The sequence below is a fragment of the Sminthopsis crassicaudata genome, chromosome 2 (genome assembly GCF_048593235.1).
Source record: "Sminthopsis crassicaudata isolate SCR6 chromosome 2, ASM4859323v1, whole genome shotgun sequence".
NCBI classification, from domain to species: domain Eukaryota; kingdom Metazoa; phylum Chordata; class Mammalia; order Dasyuromorphia; family Dasyuridae; genus Sminthopsis; species Sminthopsis crassicaudata.
In genome coordinates, this window is record NC_133618.1 from 196,364,293 (window position 1) to 196,385,176 (window position 20,884).

General features: G+C 35.4%; 1 protein-coding gene across 3 annotated transcripts in view; it reads left to right on the forward strand.

Moving 5' to 3' along the window:
• The window catches only part of TRAPPC12 (trafficking protein particle complex subunit 12), a 140,627-nt gene that overhangs the window by 95,079 nt on the left and 24,664 nt on the right, over window positions 1-20,884 (forward strand). For all 3 annotated transcript variants that reach the window (XM_074288047.1, XM_074288048.1, XM_074288049.1), the window contains 3 exons: window positions 9,269-9,341; window positions 12,934-13,007; window positions 19,858-19,956. In XM_074288047.1, the coding sequence (XP_074144148.1) occupies window positions 9,269-9,341; window positions 12,934-13,007; window positions 19,858-19,956 (246 nt within the window). The remainder of the gene's footprint in view (window positions 1-9,268; window positions 9,342-12,933; window positions 13,008-19,857; window positions 19,957-20,884) is intronic.

The window sequence follows — 20,884 nt, forward strand, 5'->3', positions numbered from 1 at the left end:
CTGGATCATCCTTAGTCAACTTGACTTTTGTCTTGTCTTTGGACTTCAATGACTCTGGAAGAGAGAGTGAGGTTGATGACTTTGTGCAGTTCTGCCTCATTTAAATCCAATTCATGCAAGCATGATTCAAAATATCCCCCATAATATCATTCATTATTCTTCTTCAAAAACAAAAGATCAATAACAGCAACAATAATCTCTAGACTGATGTCCCCTTTCTGTTGTTATTCTCCTCATTTTAAAATATTCCTTAGCTTTTGCACAGTGTAAAAATTCATTTACTTTGATTATGAAAGATTCTCAATAAATACTAATTTTTAAGTGCTTTTTTTTTTTTTTTACTTTCTATGACTATCTGCTGCAGAGCAGGTGCTCATCTACATCAATAGTTTTGCTCATTGGGAGCTCCTTATACCAGTTTTTGACACCCCACAAAAAAAAAAGCCTTTTAAAATAGCCTATAAGGAATAATTGCTGATATCAAAAAGGAAAAGGAATGAACATTAATGGTATTGGGACTTGAAATATTTCCTGCGCCTCCTCCCTCCTTTTATGTAACATGTCAGTTTATTAAAGTGTATATTACTTGTCCATGATATTTTACAGTCATTTGCTTTGTATTCTTCACAGCAGCTTTTTAGAAGATATATAATTCCTCTTATCTAGGGTCATCTTGAAAAGGGTCAGGACTTCCTAAATGCATTTCTTGCTTCTGCCTTAACTTTTTCTTGGACTCACATAGTTGCCTGAAATGACTAATCACAGGCCATATTGTAGATTCAGTTTTTTGGCTGCCATATGTTCATTTAGGTTTTACCAACTTTGTTTAACTAAATGGGGTTGTCCTAAAAGCAGAGCACCTGCACAGTTTCATTTTAGCAAAACTTTATCAGTCACCATTTCATAAAACTACTTATGCTGATAATAGCATCTTTCTTTATTATGCAAGGTCAACTTCAATAATAATAATCATATAGTTATTAAACATTACATATTTTTATATGCTTAATTTTGTAAGCATTTATCAAATAATTGTCCTCAGCATTGAAGATACACAAGATAAAGATAAAAGTGTCTCCATGAAATTACCTTCTACTGAATGAATATTTTATTTATATATATACACACATACATATATATACGTATGTATGTCTAGAAAGGAAAATACAAAGATTATATAAAATAAACACATCCTGTTGTATTTAGAAGTAGTAATAGTCATTTGTGTAGCACTTAAAAAAAGATGCATAAAGTGCTTTCCTCACCATAGCTCTAGAAGATAGTATTATTTTTCCTATTTCACAGATGAGAAACTAGGGCTCAGAAAAATTCTAGGTGCAGAAATGTCATGACTGAGATTTGAGCCCAAGTCTTTCCTTAGTTTTTCTAAAGTTTTTTTCCCTTATTTCACACTTCTTGAAAACTTTGCAATCAAGAATGACTCTCTCTCATTTCGATTTCCTCCTTTCTCCTTATCTAATAATCAGCAAGCCCTATCAATCCTTCCTTCAAAATACCTCTTATATATCTCTTACTTTTTGTTTTTCTATTTTACTTTGGCCCTCATCCCTTCACACCTGACTTGGTAAAATGGTCTTCTTCCCCCTCCCTCCCAGTTTTTCCAGTCCCATCTTTCTCATAGCTCTCCATCCAATTGTCAATAAGTTAGTGATATTTATCAGTTCTGCTTCCATGACATTTCGTATCCTTTTCTCTCCACCATGTAACATTGGTCAATCCCTTATCATCTCTCTCTTATGCTATCCCTCATCACTTACTATTATACTATAATAATCGATCCATTTTCCCAGACTTTTCAACAGCTTAATGGAATAATGAATAGAGAGATAGACTTAGAATCAAAAAGACCTGAGTTTGAATTCTGCCTCAGATTCTTACCAACAGTCTCTGTCACTCAGACTTTCTGTGCCTCAATTTCTTCATCTATTTAAAAAACAAAACAAAACAAACAAACAAACAAACAAAAAAAAAAAAAACAGAAGGGGTTGGCTGAATTCAATGGCCTCTAAGGTCTCTTCTAGCTCTAAGCCTTTGATCCACTGATCTCTCATTACTGTTTCTTTCACATCAGCCAAAATGATCTTCTTAAGGTATAAATTGACCAAAATTCCTCCACAATAAAAAAATCTTCATTGGTTCCTTGTGGAATCAAAGATAAAATACTGAACCTGGCATTTTTGGCCTGCTTCTTACTACATACTCTTCTTCAGGAACTCTACAGTACTGCTAGAAGGTCTTGAAACTACCTCTACCTGAAGTCAGTTCTATCAATGGTGCCCTAATTCTTGTCATTAAATCCTTATTAGAATTCACTAGGGTTAAGAGAAGCTTTGAGGACAAGGATTTTCATCTTTATGTTCCCAGGACCTATTCTGGTACCTTGAAAACAAATTAGTACCTTTGAAAACAAATACATAATTTTAGTTAAATTTTTCCATTTGTGGACTTCATAACACCTAAGAAAGAGATGGAGATTTATTAATTGTAAAAACATGATTTTGATGCCACAGAATATCTTTCAGGGCTGTGCTGTAAATGACCTGTATCCATTGCATACTTATCTAGCATTGTATTTTATTTATCTGATGAAATTCAAGATTGGTGATTTTTCGCTGGAGTGGTTTTAGCCCTTCTGTGTGTTCTGGTTCTACACTTGTTTGAAACCAAAAGTGAAATTGCAAGAATATTACATTTTCTTATCACACAGGTTTCAGTTCTTTTTGCAGTGTCATCATTTCTTTATAATAAGCTTTGAGATTTTCTTGGAAGTTTCCTTTTTCTTTTGTACTATTATTGAAATAAATATCTATTTCAGTTAATGTACTGCTATGTATACTTAGTTACCAAACTGCATTTCTTGCTGTCCCCTGATATCATCTCCTCTCTTCATACCTTTGTCCATGCTATTCACCATGCCTGGAATGACTGCATTTCCTACCATCAAAGCTTCAACTAGGAAACTCATAGCAAATTTATTTGGGTTGGTGATGGGTATAAGACAACATGTCCATGTTGGAGGCTGATGAGATGACTCATTTTAGCCCATTATAATCAATGACATTCAACTTCAAGGAAAAAGCAGAAAGGGAGGGAGAGTGATAAATAGGAAATATGAAGTAAGGGAAAAGAAGTTCCTAGTAGCGTTGTGACCCTGGACATGTTAGAAACAGCTGGAGTCAGGATAAGCAAAAGTCTTTATTCTTGTGGTCACTGTCTGGGGATTAAATATAGCAATCTTCACACCTTTCTCTCTCTCCCACAGCCAAAAGAATGAATCCTCCTCCTCCTACTCCACCTGCTGATTTCTCCTCCCTTTTCTCAAGATACCTATAGATTAAGCCTACATCTAGTTGAGTAGGGTCGTCCTCCAAACATGTTAATAGAGAATTGTCCAATTGGTAATTAGCCCTAAGTGCTGGTTACCTTGCATCTAGGTCAAGTACATTCGCTCACTTCTAGCCCTTTACATAGTAGGACAGAACCCTCAGGTGTAATATTGTATTACATAGGATTGAAGAGAGAATAATATATCTTCTTTATACTAATGCCTTAGGACAAAATACCTTGTGATTACTTTTCTGTATAATATATTTCATTCTACTCCCCATCTATACTTACTCCCTATCTCTCCATCAGCTACTAGAGTTTCAGGGTCTATTTTTGTCCTTTTAAGGATTGGTTGAATTCAAGTGAATTCTTTCTTAAATTTGTCTATAGAAGCTGTTATGATGTAATATTTTGCTTCTGTTACTTCACTCAATTGTTTTCTTCAAAACTAGACTTGGATCATTTATGTATTAATATTAAGCACAAGAAACTTTAAGAAATAGGCATCCCCTTAAGGCCAGAGAATTTTTTTTCAACCTTTATATTAATTTTCAACCCATCCCTTTTCTTAGCTTTTTGATTTGTGTATTATGTTTCTTACTATATGTTTAAGCTGTTAAATAAGTACTATCCTCATATCATAGATGAGAAACTGAGGATCAAAGAGATTAATAGGTCAGAGTGAAGATTTGAACCCAGCTACCTGGTTGAAAGAAACTGTACCATACTGCTGAGCCATTCTCTTATCAGAACCTCTATTTTTAGCTCTTGATGTAACTACATCAAGAATTTAATGTAACTACAGCTATTTAAATTTTTTTTGATTTCTAAGTTCTATTATGGCTATTACTTTGCTATTTAAAGTACCATGATAATTTCCAAAACAGAAATTGTATTGGAGATTTCTGCTATAGGAATATAGCTTTCTAAGATGTTTGCTGCAATGCAATCCAGATTTATTTCTTACAGGCAGAATGGGTTGCCTCTTTAGACATTGTTGTTACATCTCTTCTTTCTTCTATCCCCTACTTATTCTTGCCCATTCAGTTATATAGTTATATATTTAACATTAAGCCCTTGTTTCCTGTTCAACTTTTTTTCTTTTTGCAAAAAAAAAAAAAAAAACATATAAAGCAAAAAGGACTACGCCATGCCTAGTGGATAGCCAGAGGCCACATTTTAACTTATATCCCAAGTTTGTTCCCTCCATATTTTATGTGGCATAAACTGAAATGTTCCATAATCATCAGTGCCCATTTTTCTTGTGAGGAAATTCTTCATATTCACAGGAAATGAGCATTCGCTCTATAGATTTAGAAAGTATCTGCCTAAGAGAAGAGAGATGGATCTATGGAAACAGATGAGATCATTGATATAGTAGAGAGAGAAAGAGCAGAAGCAAAACAGCTTAAAGAGGAAAAGGAGGGTTGAGATACTTCCTTTTTTTAGGGAATGAGACATGAGTGATTAGTAAACAGAGACAACTGAAAAGATATGGGCAGACAGATAAAACAAGATAAATTCATCACAAAAACTTTGGGGATGGGGAATATCAAGAAGGAAGGAGTAATCAGCAGTACTAAATTCTATATAAATGTCAAGAAGGATGAATGAATATTAAGAAAAGTCTATTGGATTTGAGAATTATTCAGTCTTGAATAAAGCAGTTGTTAATTAGTAAGATTGAAAACTAGATTTCAAGAGAATCAAAAGAGTTATAAAAGAGGAATTGGAGGCAAGGAGTGATGTGGCTTTTTCAAGAAATTTGGGTGAGAAGAATATAGGAGAATTTGAGGAAATGGTAGGTTCAGGCTAAGGGTTTTGGTTTGTTTTAAGAGTAGGAAAGATGCATATTTATAGGCATCAAGCAAGGAACTACTAGATAGCAAGACATGGAAAATTAGAGGGAGAGGGGGCAAACTGTAGGAGGAGAAAAGAAGGGATGGGATTAGAGGCACTGGAAGTGGGTTTGACTTTGGCAGGGCAAAGAACCATCTCTTCATCAGATCATACAAATGTCATCACATCTTTTATGATTCTTGTCTATTTTCCCTCATAAATCTTCCATAGAGGCCTTCTTCTATGCATAAGTATTTGGACAGCACTTAGTACTTTAGCTTTTATTGATTACTTATACTACCAGCCAGCTTCCATTTTTGTTCATATTTGAAATATATCAAAAATTTTAGTGTCAGTTTAAGGTATTAAGATTATTGGAATGGGACTGCTAGGTGGTACATTGAAATAGAGCACCAGACCTGAAGTCAGAAGGACCTTAGTTCAAATCTGGCCTCAGACACTTAACATTTCCTGGCTGTGTGACTACTCTGGGTAAGTCACTTAACCTCAACTGCCTCAGCCAAAAAAAAAATTTGTGGGATACCCTGTGTAGTAAGTACTAGATGTATCAGCAAAATGTAGGGTCAGTTCTCGCCTCTTACACTTTATGTTGTCTGACCTTGAACAACATATTTATCCTCTCAGTGTCCCAGGCAACTCTTGCCAATTGACATTTTTTATGGAGTATAGAGGAGGGGTTTCCTTACTAACCCCTCATATTTTAATGAAGTCACAAGTCTGGATCCAAAAAGAAAGTTCCTTTTACTTTTTCTTGCATGTAGGTCATTGTTAAGAGAAGGCTTTAACCTACTTAGGCCCACTGTGTCCAACTTAGACCTTTTATTGCTCCTTCGATCACTTGCAGTTATGATTCATTGAAGATTATGGTATTGCAAGAATCCCAATTGGGAGAACATCCATTTTTAAAAACATGTGTTTTTGTGTCAGGAACTATCTCAAGATTGTTAAAAGTAATATACAGTTTCTCGATGCAATTCAGCTTGCTCATTTCCTCCCATTCAATTCTGGGTCCAGCTCATTTTCAAAACTGACAGCTTATTTGAATGGATCTGGTTGAAGCTATTGCAGTTGTACAGTTAGTTCCCATCTTATTTCCTCTTCTAATTTGGTTTTGATTTTGACCATTGCTCTAACTAGTCAATGATCTGTCTGCAAAAAGCTGGGTTTTATGTGGTGTTCACTTGTTTTCAGTCATATTCAATTCTAAAGGACCCCATTTGGGTTTTTCTTGGCAGAGATATTGGAATAGTTTGCCATTTCCTTCTCCGATTCATTTTACAAATAAAGAACTGAGGTATATAGAATTAAGGGACTTATCCAGGAATTAGTAAGTGTTTGAGGCCAGATTTGAACTTAGGAAGATAAGTTTTCCTGACTAGGCCCAGCATTTTATTCATTGCATCACATAGCTGTCCAATTCTTATATAGTACCCACATTATTTTTTTCCCCTTTCTGTTACTTTTTGTGTCAATGTTTGCTATGTCTAATGCCATCTGATTGTCTTTCTAAAGAAAACATCATGTATATAAGTTACTGAGTAATCTTATAAGCCTAGGCTTTTTATGTTTCTTAAATCTAAATGATATTTTTCATTATCTTTTTCTCCATCCTTTCCTGTGCCCTCCTTAAGTTGAAGTCATTAAATATCATAATATATGTTGACTTGGCTTTAAATAGGTTTTTCAAGTTTGTAGAACCAAGAAATATAGTACTATGTTCAAGGATTAGCATGTAAATCAGTGCAGTTAGAACATAGAATGCATGGAGGGGAATGGTGTATAAGAAGAATGAAAAAATAAATGTCTAATGTGATCAGACCTAAGTTTTAGGAAAATCAACTGTGAGAATGGATTGATATGGGGGAAAACCCAAGACACAAAAAACAATTAGAAGACTGCTGCAGTAGTTCAGGTAAAAGGGTTATGAGGACTTGAACTAGAATGATGAGTGTTGGAGAAGAGAGAAGGTAACATGTATAAGCAATATTGCAAAATAGACTGTACTAAAAGGTTGACAATGAATTATATATGTAGGATGAGCAAGAGTGAGTAGTTAAGTATCACACTGAGATTGCAAACTTAGATTGCAAACTGGAGCAATAGTCCTCAAACTTTTTAAATAGGGGGCCAGTTCACTGTCTCTCAGACTGTTGGAGGGCCAGAAAAACAAAAACTCACACTCTGTCTCCGCCCCTCAGCCCATTTGCCATAACCCAGCAGGCCGCATAAATGTCCTCAGCAGGCAGCTTCTGGCCAGCGGGCTGTAGTTTGAGAACCCCTAGTCTGGAGAATGATGTTGTTAACAATAATAAGAAAATTGGGAAGAGAGGAGGGGTTGAGTTCTATTTCAGAAATGTTGAATTTGAAATGCCTCTAGAATATTCAGTCCAAGATGTCCATTAGGCAGTTGGCAATTTGTTTGTAGCTCAGGAGATAGAGGAAGGATAGATATATAAATCTGGGAATCATCTTCAAAGAGATGGTAATTGAACCCATGGGAGCTGATGAAATCATCAGATGACAACATATAAGACAAAGAAAAAAAGAGGACTGAAGGTAGAGGCCATAGGGGACTCTCATAATTAGCAGTTAGATTGCATGCATGCACTCAAACACACATACACACAAAAATGAGAAGAGAGTCAGCCAGGTGAGAGAAATGCTTAATATGGGAAGTGTATTGTATGTGCCTAATAAATCTTTCTTGAATTGAATTGAATTAGTAGGTACAGAAATGAGTGAGAAAGGAAGTAAGATCAAAGATATAAAGGAGGGATCTTTAATTTGAAACAGAAAGTACTATTTAAAGTGACAGTTGGAGAGAATTTATGTGCTATATTAAAAAAGGCTACAGATCCTCTTCATACTCCTGAGGAATCAGTTTGATATTTCACAAAAGTTAATAATCATTCTCATGTGGAACATACTTGATAGTTTGCTTTTTTTAAAAAATGCATCTCTCCTCTGTGTATCCTGTCTCTTATTACTTTATGGGCATCATAAACATGAACTCCACCATGAGTGGGAGTACAAATGGCATTTTTCATTTATAGGCTCTATCTCACTATGATAGTAATCAATGATTTTTGTTGTGTCTATATGAAACATTCTTATATGAATTGGTTTTCATGAAGGCTTATGATTTGTGAATAATCTGTTCCTCTTAGAAGAATGTGAAAAAAATTGAAGTGCCTTGGGAAGAGCAGTACCCTCTAAATCATTGGCACAAAGGTGGCTCCCGATAAATCAATGGACCTGGAGGCAGGAAGACCCAAGTTCAAATCTGGCCTTGGATACTTAGCTCAATAACCTTGAGGAAGTTATTTAACCTATTTGCTTAAATTTATTAAAGAGGAAAATGATAAACCTCTCCAATATCTTTGCCAAGAAAATCCCATGAACAGTATGGTCATTGTGTCATTAAGAGTCAAACATGATTGAATGACTGAATAACAATAATAAAACCACTGCTTCTAATGCCTACCTGCCTCTGCTGCCATCATCCAGGGAAACTTTATCTTACTCCAGCCTTTCTGGAGAAGGGGACCTATGTCCTCAGCCTTAACAATACTAATCACTAACAATTTGCTCTTCATGGGCTTGCAAGAACTCCCAGGAAGAGTAAAAGCACCCACAGATCATCAGCCCTGCTTTCTTGTAAAGGGAAGATTCTTATGGAGTAATGACCTGGCAACTCTCAACTCTCTACACATTAGTCACAGCTACTACTCCAAAAAAGAAAGTTCTCACCCCATACTTCTTGGCAACATCAGAAATAGCTTTTAATTTTATTAATTAAAATGACACTAGATACATTATCCTTCTATCTTTTCATCAGACCATAAGGAACACAGGCCCTGTCCTTCTGACCTGGAGCTAAAATCTTGTCTTGTCATCTTCTTTTAGAATGTGAATTCTTTGAGAGCAGGAAATGTCTTACTACTTAGCATGATGCTTTGTATATAGTAGTGCTTATTAAACATATTCACTACTAGAAAATTATGCCAGATTCTAGAACCAAACTCATTTTGTTTTGTTTTTTTTTTAATAATTACTATAGATACTGAGAAATTTGGAACAAGGCTTAGCTGAAGATGGAAGCATGAATAACATTACACAAGAAAATAGGCATGGTAAGTATTTTCCTTACATTCTGTCCTCTGGAATGTCTGCTCCATAATTAACAATTCTTTTCATCTTCCTTTCTCTTCCTTTCTCACTCCTTCTATCATCTGGTAATTACTGAGACTTAATTTCCTCCTAATCACACTACTTCTTATCCTTTATCATAATACCTGCATTTTCTCTCATAACTCCCAACTAAGTGACTGTGTTAGAGAAGTTGGAATTCTCATTCCTCCTTGCCAATTTCCTCAACTTAGCACTCCTCTGAATTCATGCTTCCAAATTTATCATCCATTTTAAATCCTGAGGCTTTTATCTATTAATTTCTAGCATATTTTCCTTTATTTCTCAATGATTTCAGACCTTGATTTAGTCTCTTCACCCCACTTCTGCCCTCACTCTGGAGGACTTCACCATATATACTGAAGCTCCTAACTTCCTATTTCCTCAATCTACTCAGTTGCTGTTCACTCCATCAGCTGCACATAGACGGTCATATTGTTATTATTGCTATCATTCACAAGTGTTCCACCTCCAAGTTCACAAATTCTAAAATTCCTTTTTAACTGATCATAATATGTTATCATTCCATCTGTCTTTATGACTTATGACCCCTAACTTTTTCTTATTCTTACTATGACTTCCAGTTCCTCCCCCCCCTCCATTCTTTCCCATCCCTGCACTGGCTGCATTCCTCTCCTTTCCCCATCTTAACTTGGGTTATCCTTTCAGTTGAGGATCTGGTGTCTGCTTCAGTGAAAAAACTGAAGCCATTTGGTGAGAGCTCCCTTTTCCTACCATATTTCCTCTCTTTACTCTGACACCTTCTCCCAATCTCTTCTTCCAGATAATATTAGATGAAAAGGTGGACCTGCCAACTCCTCTCCAAAAGATTGTGCTCTCCCTCTCTCTCTTTGTCTCTGATTCATTTTTTTGTCTGACTCATTTTCATTGTCTCCCTATTTACCAACTTCTTCCTTGCTGCCCGCATACCCCCCACCCCCAAGTATATTCCCCATCCTTAAGCCTTCACTTGATCCCACCATGCTTAATACTTATTATCCTGTATTTTTTCCTATTTTCAGTATTTTACTCTGGATGGTCTTCTCAGTTTTCTCTTAAACTATGCCTTAAGCATAAGTCTTAAGGAATCTTAATGTCATTCCTCATTCCTAAAGCTTAGATCTAACCATGTCATCTTCTATTCAGTAAAACCCAGTGATTCCCTATTACCTCCAGGATCAAATATGAAACCCTCCATTTGACTTTTAAAGGCCTTCTTAATCTGACCCCTCCTACTTTTTTAGTCTTTTTACATTTTACTGACCACCAAGTACCCTGTGATCCAGTGATAATAACCTCCTTGCTGATTTTTGTTCATGATACTGCCTTGTCCCCTATCCCTTCTCATCTCTTTCTCCTGAATCCCCTGACTTAGGTCTTAGCTAAAATCTCATCTCCTTCAAGAAGCTTTTCCTGATCACCCTTACTACTAAAACCTTCCCTCTCTTGATTATATCTAATTTATCCTTTATTATTTTATTTAAATGTAGTTGTTCACTTATTGTGTCCCTTTCTAGACTGTGAGCTCTTCAAGGACTGGCTATTTTTGCATTTCTTTATATCCTTAGCACTTAGCACAGTACCTGGCATATATTAGGTACTTAATAAATGCTTATTGATTAGCTTTTACTTACTCATCTTACTTTATACCATGCTACCTTTTATATACATTTTTTATTGCTTGCCCAAATACTTCAGAAGTGATCACCAGGCATAAGCATGCCAATTTCTCCCCACCCCACCCCCAGGCTGGGGTTAAGTCACACAGCTAGGAAGTGTTAAGTGTCTGAGACCAGATTTGAACTCGGATCTTCCTGAATTCAGGGCTGGTGCTCTATCCACTGCTCCACTTAGCTGCCCCTGGCATGTCATTTTTAAAGAATATTTTTGTGTTAATTATCTGAAATGATAGATTATATATGTGAGAGATTTTCCCATATTCATTCCATAACTTTTTTTTAAATTCAAATTGGCTCCTAAATTGGCTCCTAAAATTATTTTGTTTAGTGTCAGCAAAATGGCTATAATTTAAGAATGAGGAAGTGAAAAATGTACCAAGAAAGGAAAACCTCTCTTTTTAATTTTCAATTATCTTCCACTAATATTCTTAATCTGCATATTTCAGGATACCCAGAAATTTATTTTAATTATTACTAGACTATTTTTAGTCCATTCTTTTATTCAGCAAAAATTCCTTAAGTACTGTATGTATAATATATTTTCAGGTAATATTAGGAGAGAAGATTTAGTAGACTAAATTTGTTATTTTGTCCATGTCCCAGTATGGAAACTGGCTCTACCAATGTAAATTAGGCATTTGTCTGAAATTAGAGTCTTAGTTACCTGAGTCAGTAAGAAATGAAATAAATTACCCATGGTCACACAGCCAGCATTTCTTGAAGAAAGAACTTGAATTGAACTCACATTTCCTTGGCTCTGAGACCATCTCTCTGCTCACTGCTCCTTCCTCTGAGTAGAATTTATAGGCAAATATGCTAATAAACTTCAAAGCTATAGTGAATTTTTTTTTTTTTTTTTTTTTTTTTTTTTTTACCAGAAATGGGAAGTAGCAACTAGCCTTGTGATTTCATTGGTTGCAGGGAACTCCTGGCAGAGAAGACTCACTCTCTTAATGCAAGTCAGCACCTTCTCCACAATTTATGAGCTTGACTTAAGCTGAGTTGCCTAGGGAATCCTGAGGGCACATGACTTGTCCAAGACAACACAGCTGTGGGTGCAGAACCTGTCTATCTGCCCTGCCAACTACCTTGTTCCTTTTTACTTTTGACTCTTGAGAGTGTGTTCATGTCATAGTTCCCAGAACCAACCTTGTGAGGTGGGCAAATAATATTGATATCCCCATTTTGCAGATGAAATTAAAACACCCAGAGATAAAGTGAGTTATTCTAGATCCTAGTGTCAGAACCCAACCTTGCTGGCCTTGGATCCTTTTTGAAGCATAAACTTTTTTAACATTAGCCTTGACCCAAAAGTCAGGAGAAAGCAGCTAGGCAGCCTGACAAACTGGTTCTCCCTCTGGGAGCCTCAGACCCAGAGAGCCCTCTTGCTCTTTGATGACTTCTGCTTGGAAAGCAGTGTCCTCCAGCCCTGTTGGTCACTTTGCTTTTGGAACTGTCATACTCTGCTAACGGGTATGACAGGCAGATGTTCCTAATAATTCACATTTGCTGAGTTTACCTTTTTTTTGTCCTGCTTTTGAGAAAAGGTAGCACTTGATTATAGCATTTAGTCTTTTGTCTGCATTGAAAGCTGAGCAGTTGCCCCATTGTTTTGCACTGTTGCATCCTTGATTTAGACATTCTCTTTCTAGAACCAGTTGGGGGTTAGTCCCTACATGAGGGGCAATATTTTCTAGCTCTTGGTGGAGCCTGACAGCATAGTAAAAATTCTAGGCTAAAACCCAGTGATGTTAACAAGGGGATCTTTTAAATCAGAATTCACAGAACCCAATAATTGATGGCTAGAAAGAACCTCTAATTTATTTGTGCACATTCACAAGCTGCTCTTATTTTCCAGCCTCTGTTCAGCTGTGGAGGTCACGTCTGGGCCGGGTGATGTACTCCATGGCAAACTGTCTGCTAATGATGAAGGTACGTGGGCGGCAGTAACTGCAGAGCTGCCGTATATTCTGGAGTAGAATGTCACAAAGAAAAATGGAGGCAAATCACTGGTGCATTCTGGATCAGGGAAAGCTACCTGACTAAGCATGAAGGTTTAGCTTAGCAGAGAATTAATTAGACTAAGTAATGCCATATTTAATGGATAGCTAAGTGCAATAACATACTTCAAGGCTATATCTATGCTTATTCCTTCTGAAATCAATTTAAATAGAATATAGAATTTGCATTTTTAAATTGAATTTTTCAAACACTGAGCTAAATACTATAATTAGAGCCAATTACTTGTTCCCTCTCTCATCTTTTCCAAACTCTGCCCTATGAAAGGTCTCTGGTGTATACTGAGTATGCTAGGAGTATTTGGGGTTTTTTGTTTTGGTTTGTTTTTTGTTATTGTTTTGATTTAATTTGATGACATTGAGAGAAAGACAGCACCAGCATGTCCCGGTATGAGTTTTAACCCAGAGCTTCTAACCTCCAGGGAAAAATCTGAAAAATAAAAGGGCCAAACCAAGTGATACCAAACAGTTTGGTTTTACAGGGCTACTCTCTCCTAAGCATTTTCACCCCAGCTTTTGCAACAGTATTTTTTACTTCTATGTACCGAAAACTGGAACTGCCTACACCTTCTGTTTTTCTCCCAACCTCAGGAATCAGAACGTCCTGATGATCATCATCTGGTGACACAGCCCACAGGCTGCACAGACCAGAAGCTTAATGCTTCTGTATGAATCAATTAGCAGCAAACACCCAAGAGCAACACTATTAGCACTCTACCTGCTATTATAAGTCAGAGATCATAACTTCTTCCCACACTCTGAGTTTTCAAGCTGCCCAAGGTCATAGCTGAACCTGGTTTTCCATAAGGCAAAGCAGGCAGTTTGCCAAGTGAAGAAGCTTGCTCAGGGGCTCTGTTTTTTAACCTTGAAATATTAGTTTCCTGCCCCTAATGAGATGGTGATCTTGATTGAAGAGTAGGTCTCAAAGGAATAAAGTATATAAATAAATTGACACCATCAGGAGATTAGCAGTCAATGATATAGAAAAGACAGCGTAGTAAGATAGTATAGAACATATGATCTAGGCTTTGAAATGTGAGGTACAGGGGATACCGCTTCTCCATGATGATCTTCTCAGTTTTCTTAATCCTTTCTAAAATAGACACACACTTTGGGAAGTATAGACATTTAAATTTAGAAAAGTACAATTATTTACTAGTTCTGTTACCTTGGGCAAATCTGCTCTCAACCCTGGGCCAGTTTGCTCATTTGCAAAAAAGAAAGATTGACCTAAATCTTCTCTTTGATTCTTTTCCAGAACTAAATCCTACAATCTTAAATATTTCCACAGGCCCTTCTAACTTCAAAAATTACATGATCTATAAATCTAGGACCATCTCTTTTGCATTTAAGTATGTTCTTTTTTATAAGAAAATCATTAGTTTTGTTTTATAGATTTAAGTGTTTTTTAGCATCTCCGAAATTTTTCCAGTACTTTTTGCTGCATGTATTTTGCCCTTGTCTTATTCCTACCTTCAATGTAGGTCAGTAGGAATTTTATATGCTAACAACCCCAGGACTTTTTATTTTATTTATTTATTTATTTTTAAACAAGTTCTATGTGTTTCATCTCTCCTCCAGGCACTATGTTAAGCAAAACCACTTCTTCTGAACTACTTGTCCACATTTCTGTAAGTCTCAGTGTAGCCCTCTGGAGTCCTATATAGCTCATTCATTCTGCCCATCCAAAAGCAGGTCATATTCTCTAGCAGGTACCAGAGCAACCAATGCTGAAATCTCCCACCTGGCTACCTGTGGTAAAACTGATGGAGCACCCCAACCCCCCATGGTCATTTTGTACTTCACCTAGAATGTACTCAGCTTGCCAGAACATTCTTATGCAAAACACCTTTTCAACTAGCAGCTTTGATGTTTCATTATGCTCTAGGTCTAAAACTCCTCCAAGAAAATTGAATTTACCTATTAAACTGGTAGGTTTTCATTTGAATTCTTAAGATGCATTAATAGAAAATGGTCAAGTAAAGATTAAAATTTGCTCCCTGTTAATTTTACCATTTAATAAGAGCAACAGTTATCAAAATCATTTCTTTGCTCTTATATGTATGTCCCAATTCACTACAGAATAGCACCGTGTATTTTTAAGGGAAATTTTAAATTGACTAACATCTGATTTTAAGGTTTGAATTAATCTTTTCATTTTCATGTGTAAAAGAATATAAAAAATTCAAATTTGAGTTTTGAGTTGATGCAATCTGTTGCCATCTAGTGACTAGATGTATTATTGCAATAAAATATCATACATCCATTTATGCAAACATACATATTTACATATCTGTAGCTGTATGTATATGTATATATAGTTAGCATTTCAATTGGATTATTTCTATGAACTAATGATGTTAGTTAACTACTTTATAAATTTTAATAACATCCCTATTAAAGTGAAATAATAATTTAATTTTTAGGGTGATAAATTCAACATAAATATTTTAATAGTTTGCTTTAGCTCTACATTTTGTCATATCCTACTATTAAAATGTTTCTGGAACTGTTTAAAAGATATTAAAATTTTTACCACTCTTATTTTTACTTTAAAGTTTCTTCATAGCCTTAGATGTTAAAAAATAGAATTCCCTTCAGATGTACTTAGAATATAGGCATATTAGTCATAGACCAGCTTATTTAAATATACTAGGCAGCAGCTCAAAATGCCCTTCTGATTTCACCTATCCTTTTCACTCCCCTACATAGCTTGAAATTCCTCCTGTATTTTCTTTTTCTTTTCTTTTTTTTTCATATTTTAATAGTTTTTATTTACCAGATAAATGCATGGGTAATTTTACAACATTGACAATTGCCAAACCTTTTGTTCTAATTTTTCCCCTCTTTCCTCCTCCCCCAGGTGGCAGGTTGAATATGTTAGAGTATAAATTAAATACACTACATGTATACATGTCCAAACAGTTATTTTGCTGTACAAAAAGAATCAGACTTTGAAATAGTGTACAATTAGCCAGTGAAGGAAATCCAAAATGCAGGCGCACAAAATTAGAGGGATTAGGAATTCTATGTAGTGGTTCATAATCATCTTCTCCTGTATTTTCAATGAGAGTATGTATGACCCCATAAATCACCCACCCAATTGTTTAAATTATGCTGTACCAGTCTTTTCTGTTTCTGAAATGGTTCATGGGTGCCAAACAAATGCCACTGCTAAAGTAAAAAAGGTGAAGATTGAATCAAAATAGATTTCTTTGAGCAAATCATTCATATCCTCCTTCAAATCCAAACCTGTATGATTAGGAGCATAAATTAAAGTGAGAAACTCATTTTAGCTTCTTCCCATGATTTGGTAATGTTTTCTTGACCTCCAATAAATAAATAATAATTAGCATAAGGAAACTTTAAAATTCATTCTTTTTAATTTGATTTGATTTTTGGTATGTCACACTTTGGAGGTGGCTAGATGGCAGAATGGGATAGAATGCTAGGCCTGGAGGTCTTGGACTCTTTCTGAGTTCAAATTTGACTTCAGAAACTTAGTAGTTGTGGAAACCTGAGCAAATCACTTGCCTTAATTTCCTCATCTGTAAATTAAGCTGGAGAAGGAAATGACAAACATCCTAATATCTCTATCAAGGAAACCTCGGTTGGAGTCATGACGAGTCAGACAGGAGTGAAAACAACTAAACAACAAAAATGTTACATTTTATTGTATTAGAGGCATAGCTAGAAATCTCTTCACTTTTAATACAGAAGACAGAGGGAACTGGGGGGTAATTAGGTGTTATAGAGAACAATTACTTCTTGGCTTCTCATTAAGTTTTGAGTCCCACTTCCCAAAAAGTAAATACACTGTGGTCACTGTGACCATCTTATATCTTCTAAGGATTTCTCCTCCTTCAACAAGTCCCTTGTGTTATATTGATAGAATTCCCAAAATTTAGCTACTATACTCTCATTGGTATACTGATGTACCTGGTACACAATATAACATAATGGATCTGTTCCTGTGTTGAGAATTTCACTTTTTGAAAATACCTCCTCTTTAGTTCTTAGCATCTTTAATGTCTTTTCATATGCAACAAGTACTTTCATATAATCTGTCGTGATAATTTTACCTCTGCTGTATAGAACCTGTCAAAATGAGTGTACTTGGTTTCTAGAAAGGCAATGGAAGCTTGAGTTTCACCATGGAATTTAGGTATGATAAAAATGAAAAGTATTAGATCTATTCCCACAACTTCTCCCCAGGCTCTCTTACTCTTACCCTTTACCCCCCCCCCACTCCCCACCACTAGATTTTTTTTCTTATAGAATTGTTTACTCAAACTAAAATTTTTTGTAGTGCATAAGATTTGGAGTACATATTTTAGGTAAAATGCCTCCCAAAAGTTAGCACATTTTCCCTGCTCATTCACTCATAAACCAGAAATAAAGAGTGTAAATAAACATCTTTGTTGAAGAGTACTAATTTTTTATTATATAGAGCCCTGTTAAGGTATGGAACTTCACATATAGCTATATGTGCCACCCATATCCTAAAGATGGGGGTAATGTAGACTATACAATTCATCTACCTGTGTCTACTGCCTTTCTGCCCCCTGTTTTTCTGCCTCCTTCCCACTAATTAGCTACAACAACAGAAATCCTCTTTCTATCTTGTCTATTTAACAGAATTGTTGTTGGGAAGGAAGCATTGTTATTATTTTGTAAAATATTTTCTTAGCACCACAAAAGCCCAGAAGTTAAGAGGTCACTGAGTACTTGGCTTTAACCTTAGATATGAAATTTTGAACAGGAAAATCCTCTTTTTATACATAGACACCCTTTATCCTAAAAGGGAATTCTGGAGTAGTCTCCAAAATGGCAGTAGGAGCAGCTTGGCTTGTATGAGGTATGACACTCCCTACATTGACTAAAAACAGACCAGCTGCTGCCTCAGTTATTATGAGGCAGTGACAGGTAGTGAGAGGCAATAGGAGCAGGAAGCCAAAGTACACTGTCTGGTTGTACAGCTTATCTGGCCTTGAATAAAATTAGTTTTAATGAGCTGCACTTGAAGTTGGTAGACTGTAAGGAAAAACTGGAGTCTTTTATTTTTTTTCCCTACCAAATTGGAATTTTACATGTTGCCTGTCTTTCTTTATAACATTCCAATTAGGAAACTAGTAACTCCAAGTCCTAGTTTGGATATAATTTAGTATGTAGGAGGATAAGGAAATAAATGTACCTCCTGGGATATTAAAATTAAAGGGAGAAAAATATAATTTACTATAGATTTACTTTACATTAAAGGTCTTCTTGTATGTTTTTCTTGGTACCAGGCAAAGAACTAATTACACTCAGGTGTATAAACGTAACCTTTGAAGTGTGTTGCTGAATTTTGATTTTTGTTTTTGGGGTGGAGTTGGTGGGGAGGTTGATTTAAGATTAATCTTTAAATATCTTAATATCCTGGCTCAATTTTTAGTATAAGCCTTTCCAATAGTCTGTTGAAGCATATTGAATGTGAATTTATCTTATTTATTTGGAAAGTGAATAAAAGATAAAATTTACTAATTTTCATAATAATTTTTTTGGCAGAGAGTTGAGATCCTAATTGCAACTTGGAAGAAAAAAAAAATAGGATCAAAAACTACCTGCCTAATTAAGTAACAGAAGACCACCAAAAACTATCATCTCAGTAATGAGTAATGGTTCATCAACTTTTATTGCAGATAAACATTGGGAATTCTTTTATAACACTGGTATCAGTAAACAAGATTAACATAAGCAAACTATTGAATAGCATTATCTACTCTTGGATGTGATGATTAAGGCATAGTTCCAATGAGTGAGTGTGTGTGTGTGTGTGTGTGTGTGTGTGTGTATGCATGCGTATACATATGTGCACATCCCCCCCTCCCCCATTTACATATATGTGTATGGGTATGTATTTATAGAGAATGTGGCATAGTGGACAGAACACTGGACTTGGATCCAGGTTTGAATCCAAGCTTTCCTACTTATTGTTTGTTTAGTCTTCCATTTTCTGAGCCTTAGTTTTTCTTTAAATTTTCTTCCAATTCCTAAAACCAAAAGAATGACTGGGACTAAATTTCTGATTTTGTTGGTATGGGGAAACTCCTTAGTGAGGAAGTTTCCTTTACCAATCCAAGTCAGCACATTTTCTGCAACCTAAAATCTTAGCATCACCTAGTTATCTAAATTAAGTGACTTTTTCAAGATCCCATAATTAGTCTGTGTCAGAGGTAGAACTCGAATCCAGATCTTCCTGACTCTGAGTTCAGCTCTTTATTCATTACTTTATGCTGCTTCTCAGAGTCTACAAGTATGTGTATGTATGTATGTTTCCAGGTTCTCCAAGCCATTCCTCCTTAAATGATGCTTGGAATATAGTAGGAGGGATTAAGAGAATAAACATTTTTAATGTAGTTTTTTATGTAGTTACATTTTAGGCACTGTATCAAAGGCTTTTTTTTTTTTTTTTTTAACAAGTGTTTTCTCAATTGCTCTTCACACCAACTCTTTAAGATAGATGCTGTTATTATTCCCATTTTATAGCAAGTAAACAAATGTTCAGTAGTGCACCCAGGATCACACAGGTAGTAAGCAACTCAGATTGGATTGGGCTCAGGTCTTCCTGACTCCAGGCCTAGCCTTCTTTTCACTGTATTACCATTTGTCTCTAGTAAGACACTTAATACATGCTTATTGATTGGTTGATTAAAATGAGTATGAGTAAAGCTGAAAGTGATTTCTGAATTTTAAACAGGGGCTTTGTGTTCTTCTCCTCTTAGGATTATGTACTTGCTGTAGATGCATATCATTCAGTTATCAAATACTACCCAGAACAAGAGCCTCAGTTGTTGAGTGGAATTGGAAGAATTTTCCTTCAGGTATGTATGTATATATGTATGTATGTATACATGTATATTATACTATGATACTCTGCTACATACATACATTTGTTAAGTAAGGCTAAAGTGCTTTAGATAGCTCAATTAAAAATTAAAACAATATTATGAATATTCTCTTTACATAGTTTTTTATTTTTGTTAAGTATAAGGAAAGAGGCAAAAAATATTTTTATCTAAATTTGTTGTGGCTGTTTTAAAAAAAAGGTTTAATCCTTGAAAATCATTCCGTTTTTATTGTATTTAATATTAAGTTCTTTTGATTTTTATATGATTTCAAGCTAGTTGTTAAATCTGATTTTTGATGCAAATATGCCAAAATTGGTTATTTTAGAGAGTATCACTGTGCAGTTAAGAAATTAATGATTGAACCTTAAAGAGTTCAACTTCAGTATAATTGACTACTTAGTAACTTGCTAATATTTTGATTAAAAGATAGTGCTTGAACCTGTAGTTTTGTGTGTATATGCAAGTGAAGTGGCAGTTTTAGCGAACTGTATATATAATGTAGGCCATGGAAGAAAAAAAAAAAAAAGACTTCATTATCCAGTAGACAGACAGTTAGCTTTCAGCGCTATGGGCTCATGCCCTATTCTTGACACTGGAACTGGATGACCACAATCAAAACTCTTAATTTCTCAATGCTCCTGAGCCACTTTCTGTAACCACAGGATGCAAGTGAGTTGTAGACCTGTATCACTTAAGGGAATTTCTCACATTCATGAATTTATACATCTAAAACAAAAAGAATATGGAAAAACCATCTTGCTTAAAAATTTAGAAAATAGAGACAAACTACACCCAGAGAAGGAACACTGGGAAGTGAATGTAAATTGTTAGCACTATTGTCTATCTGCCCAGGTTACTTATACCTTCGGAATCTAATACTTAATGTGCAACAAGAAAATGG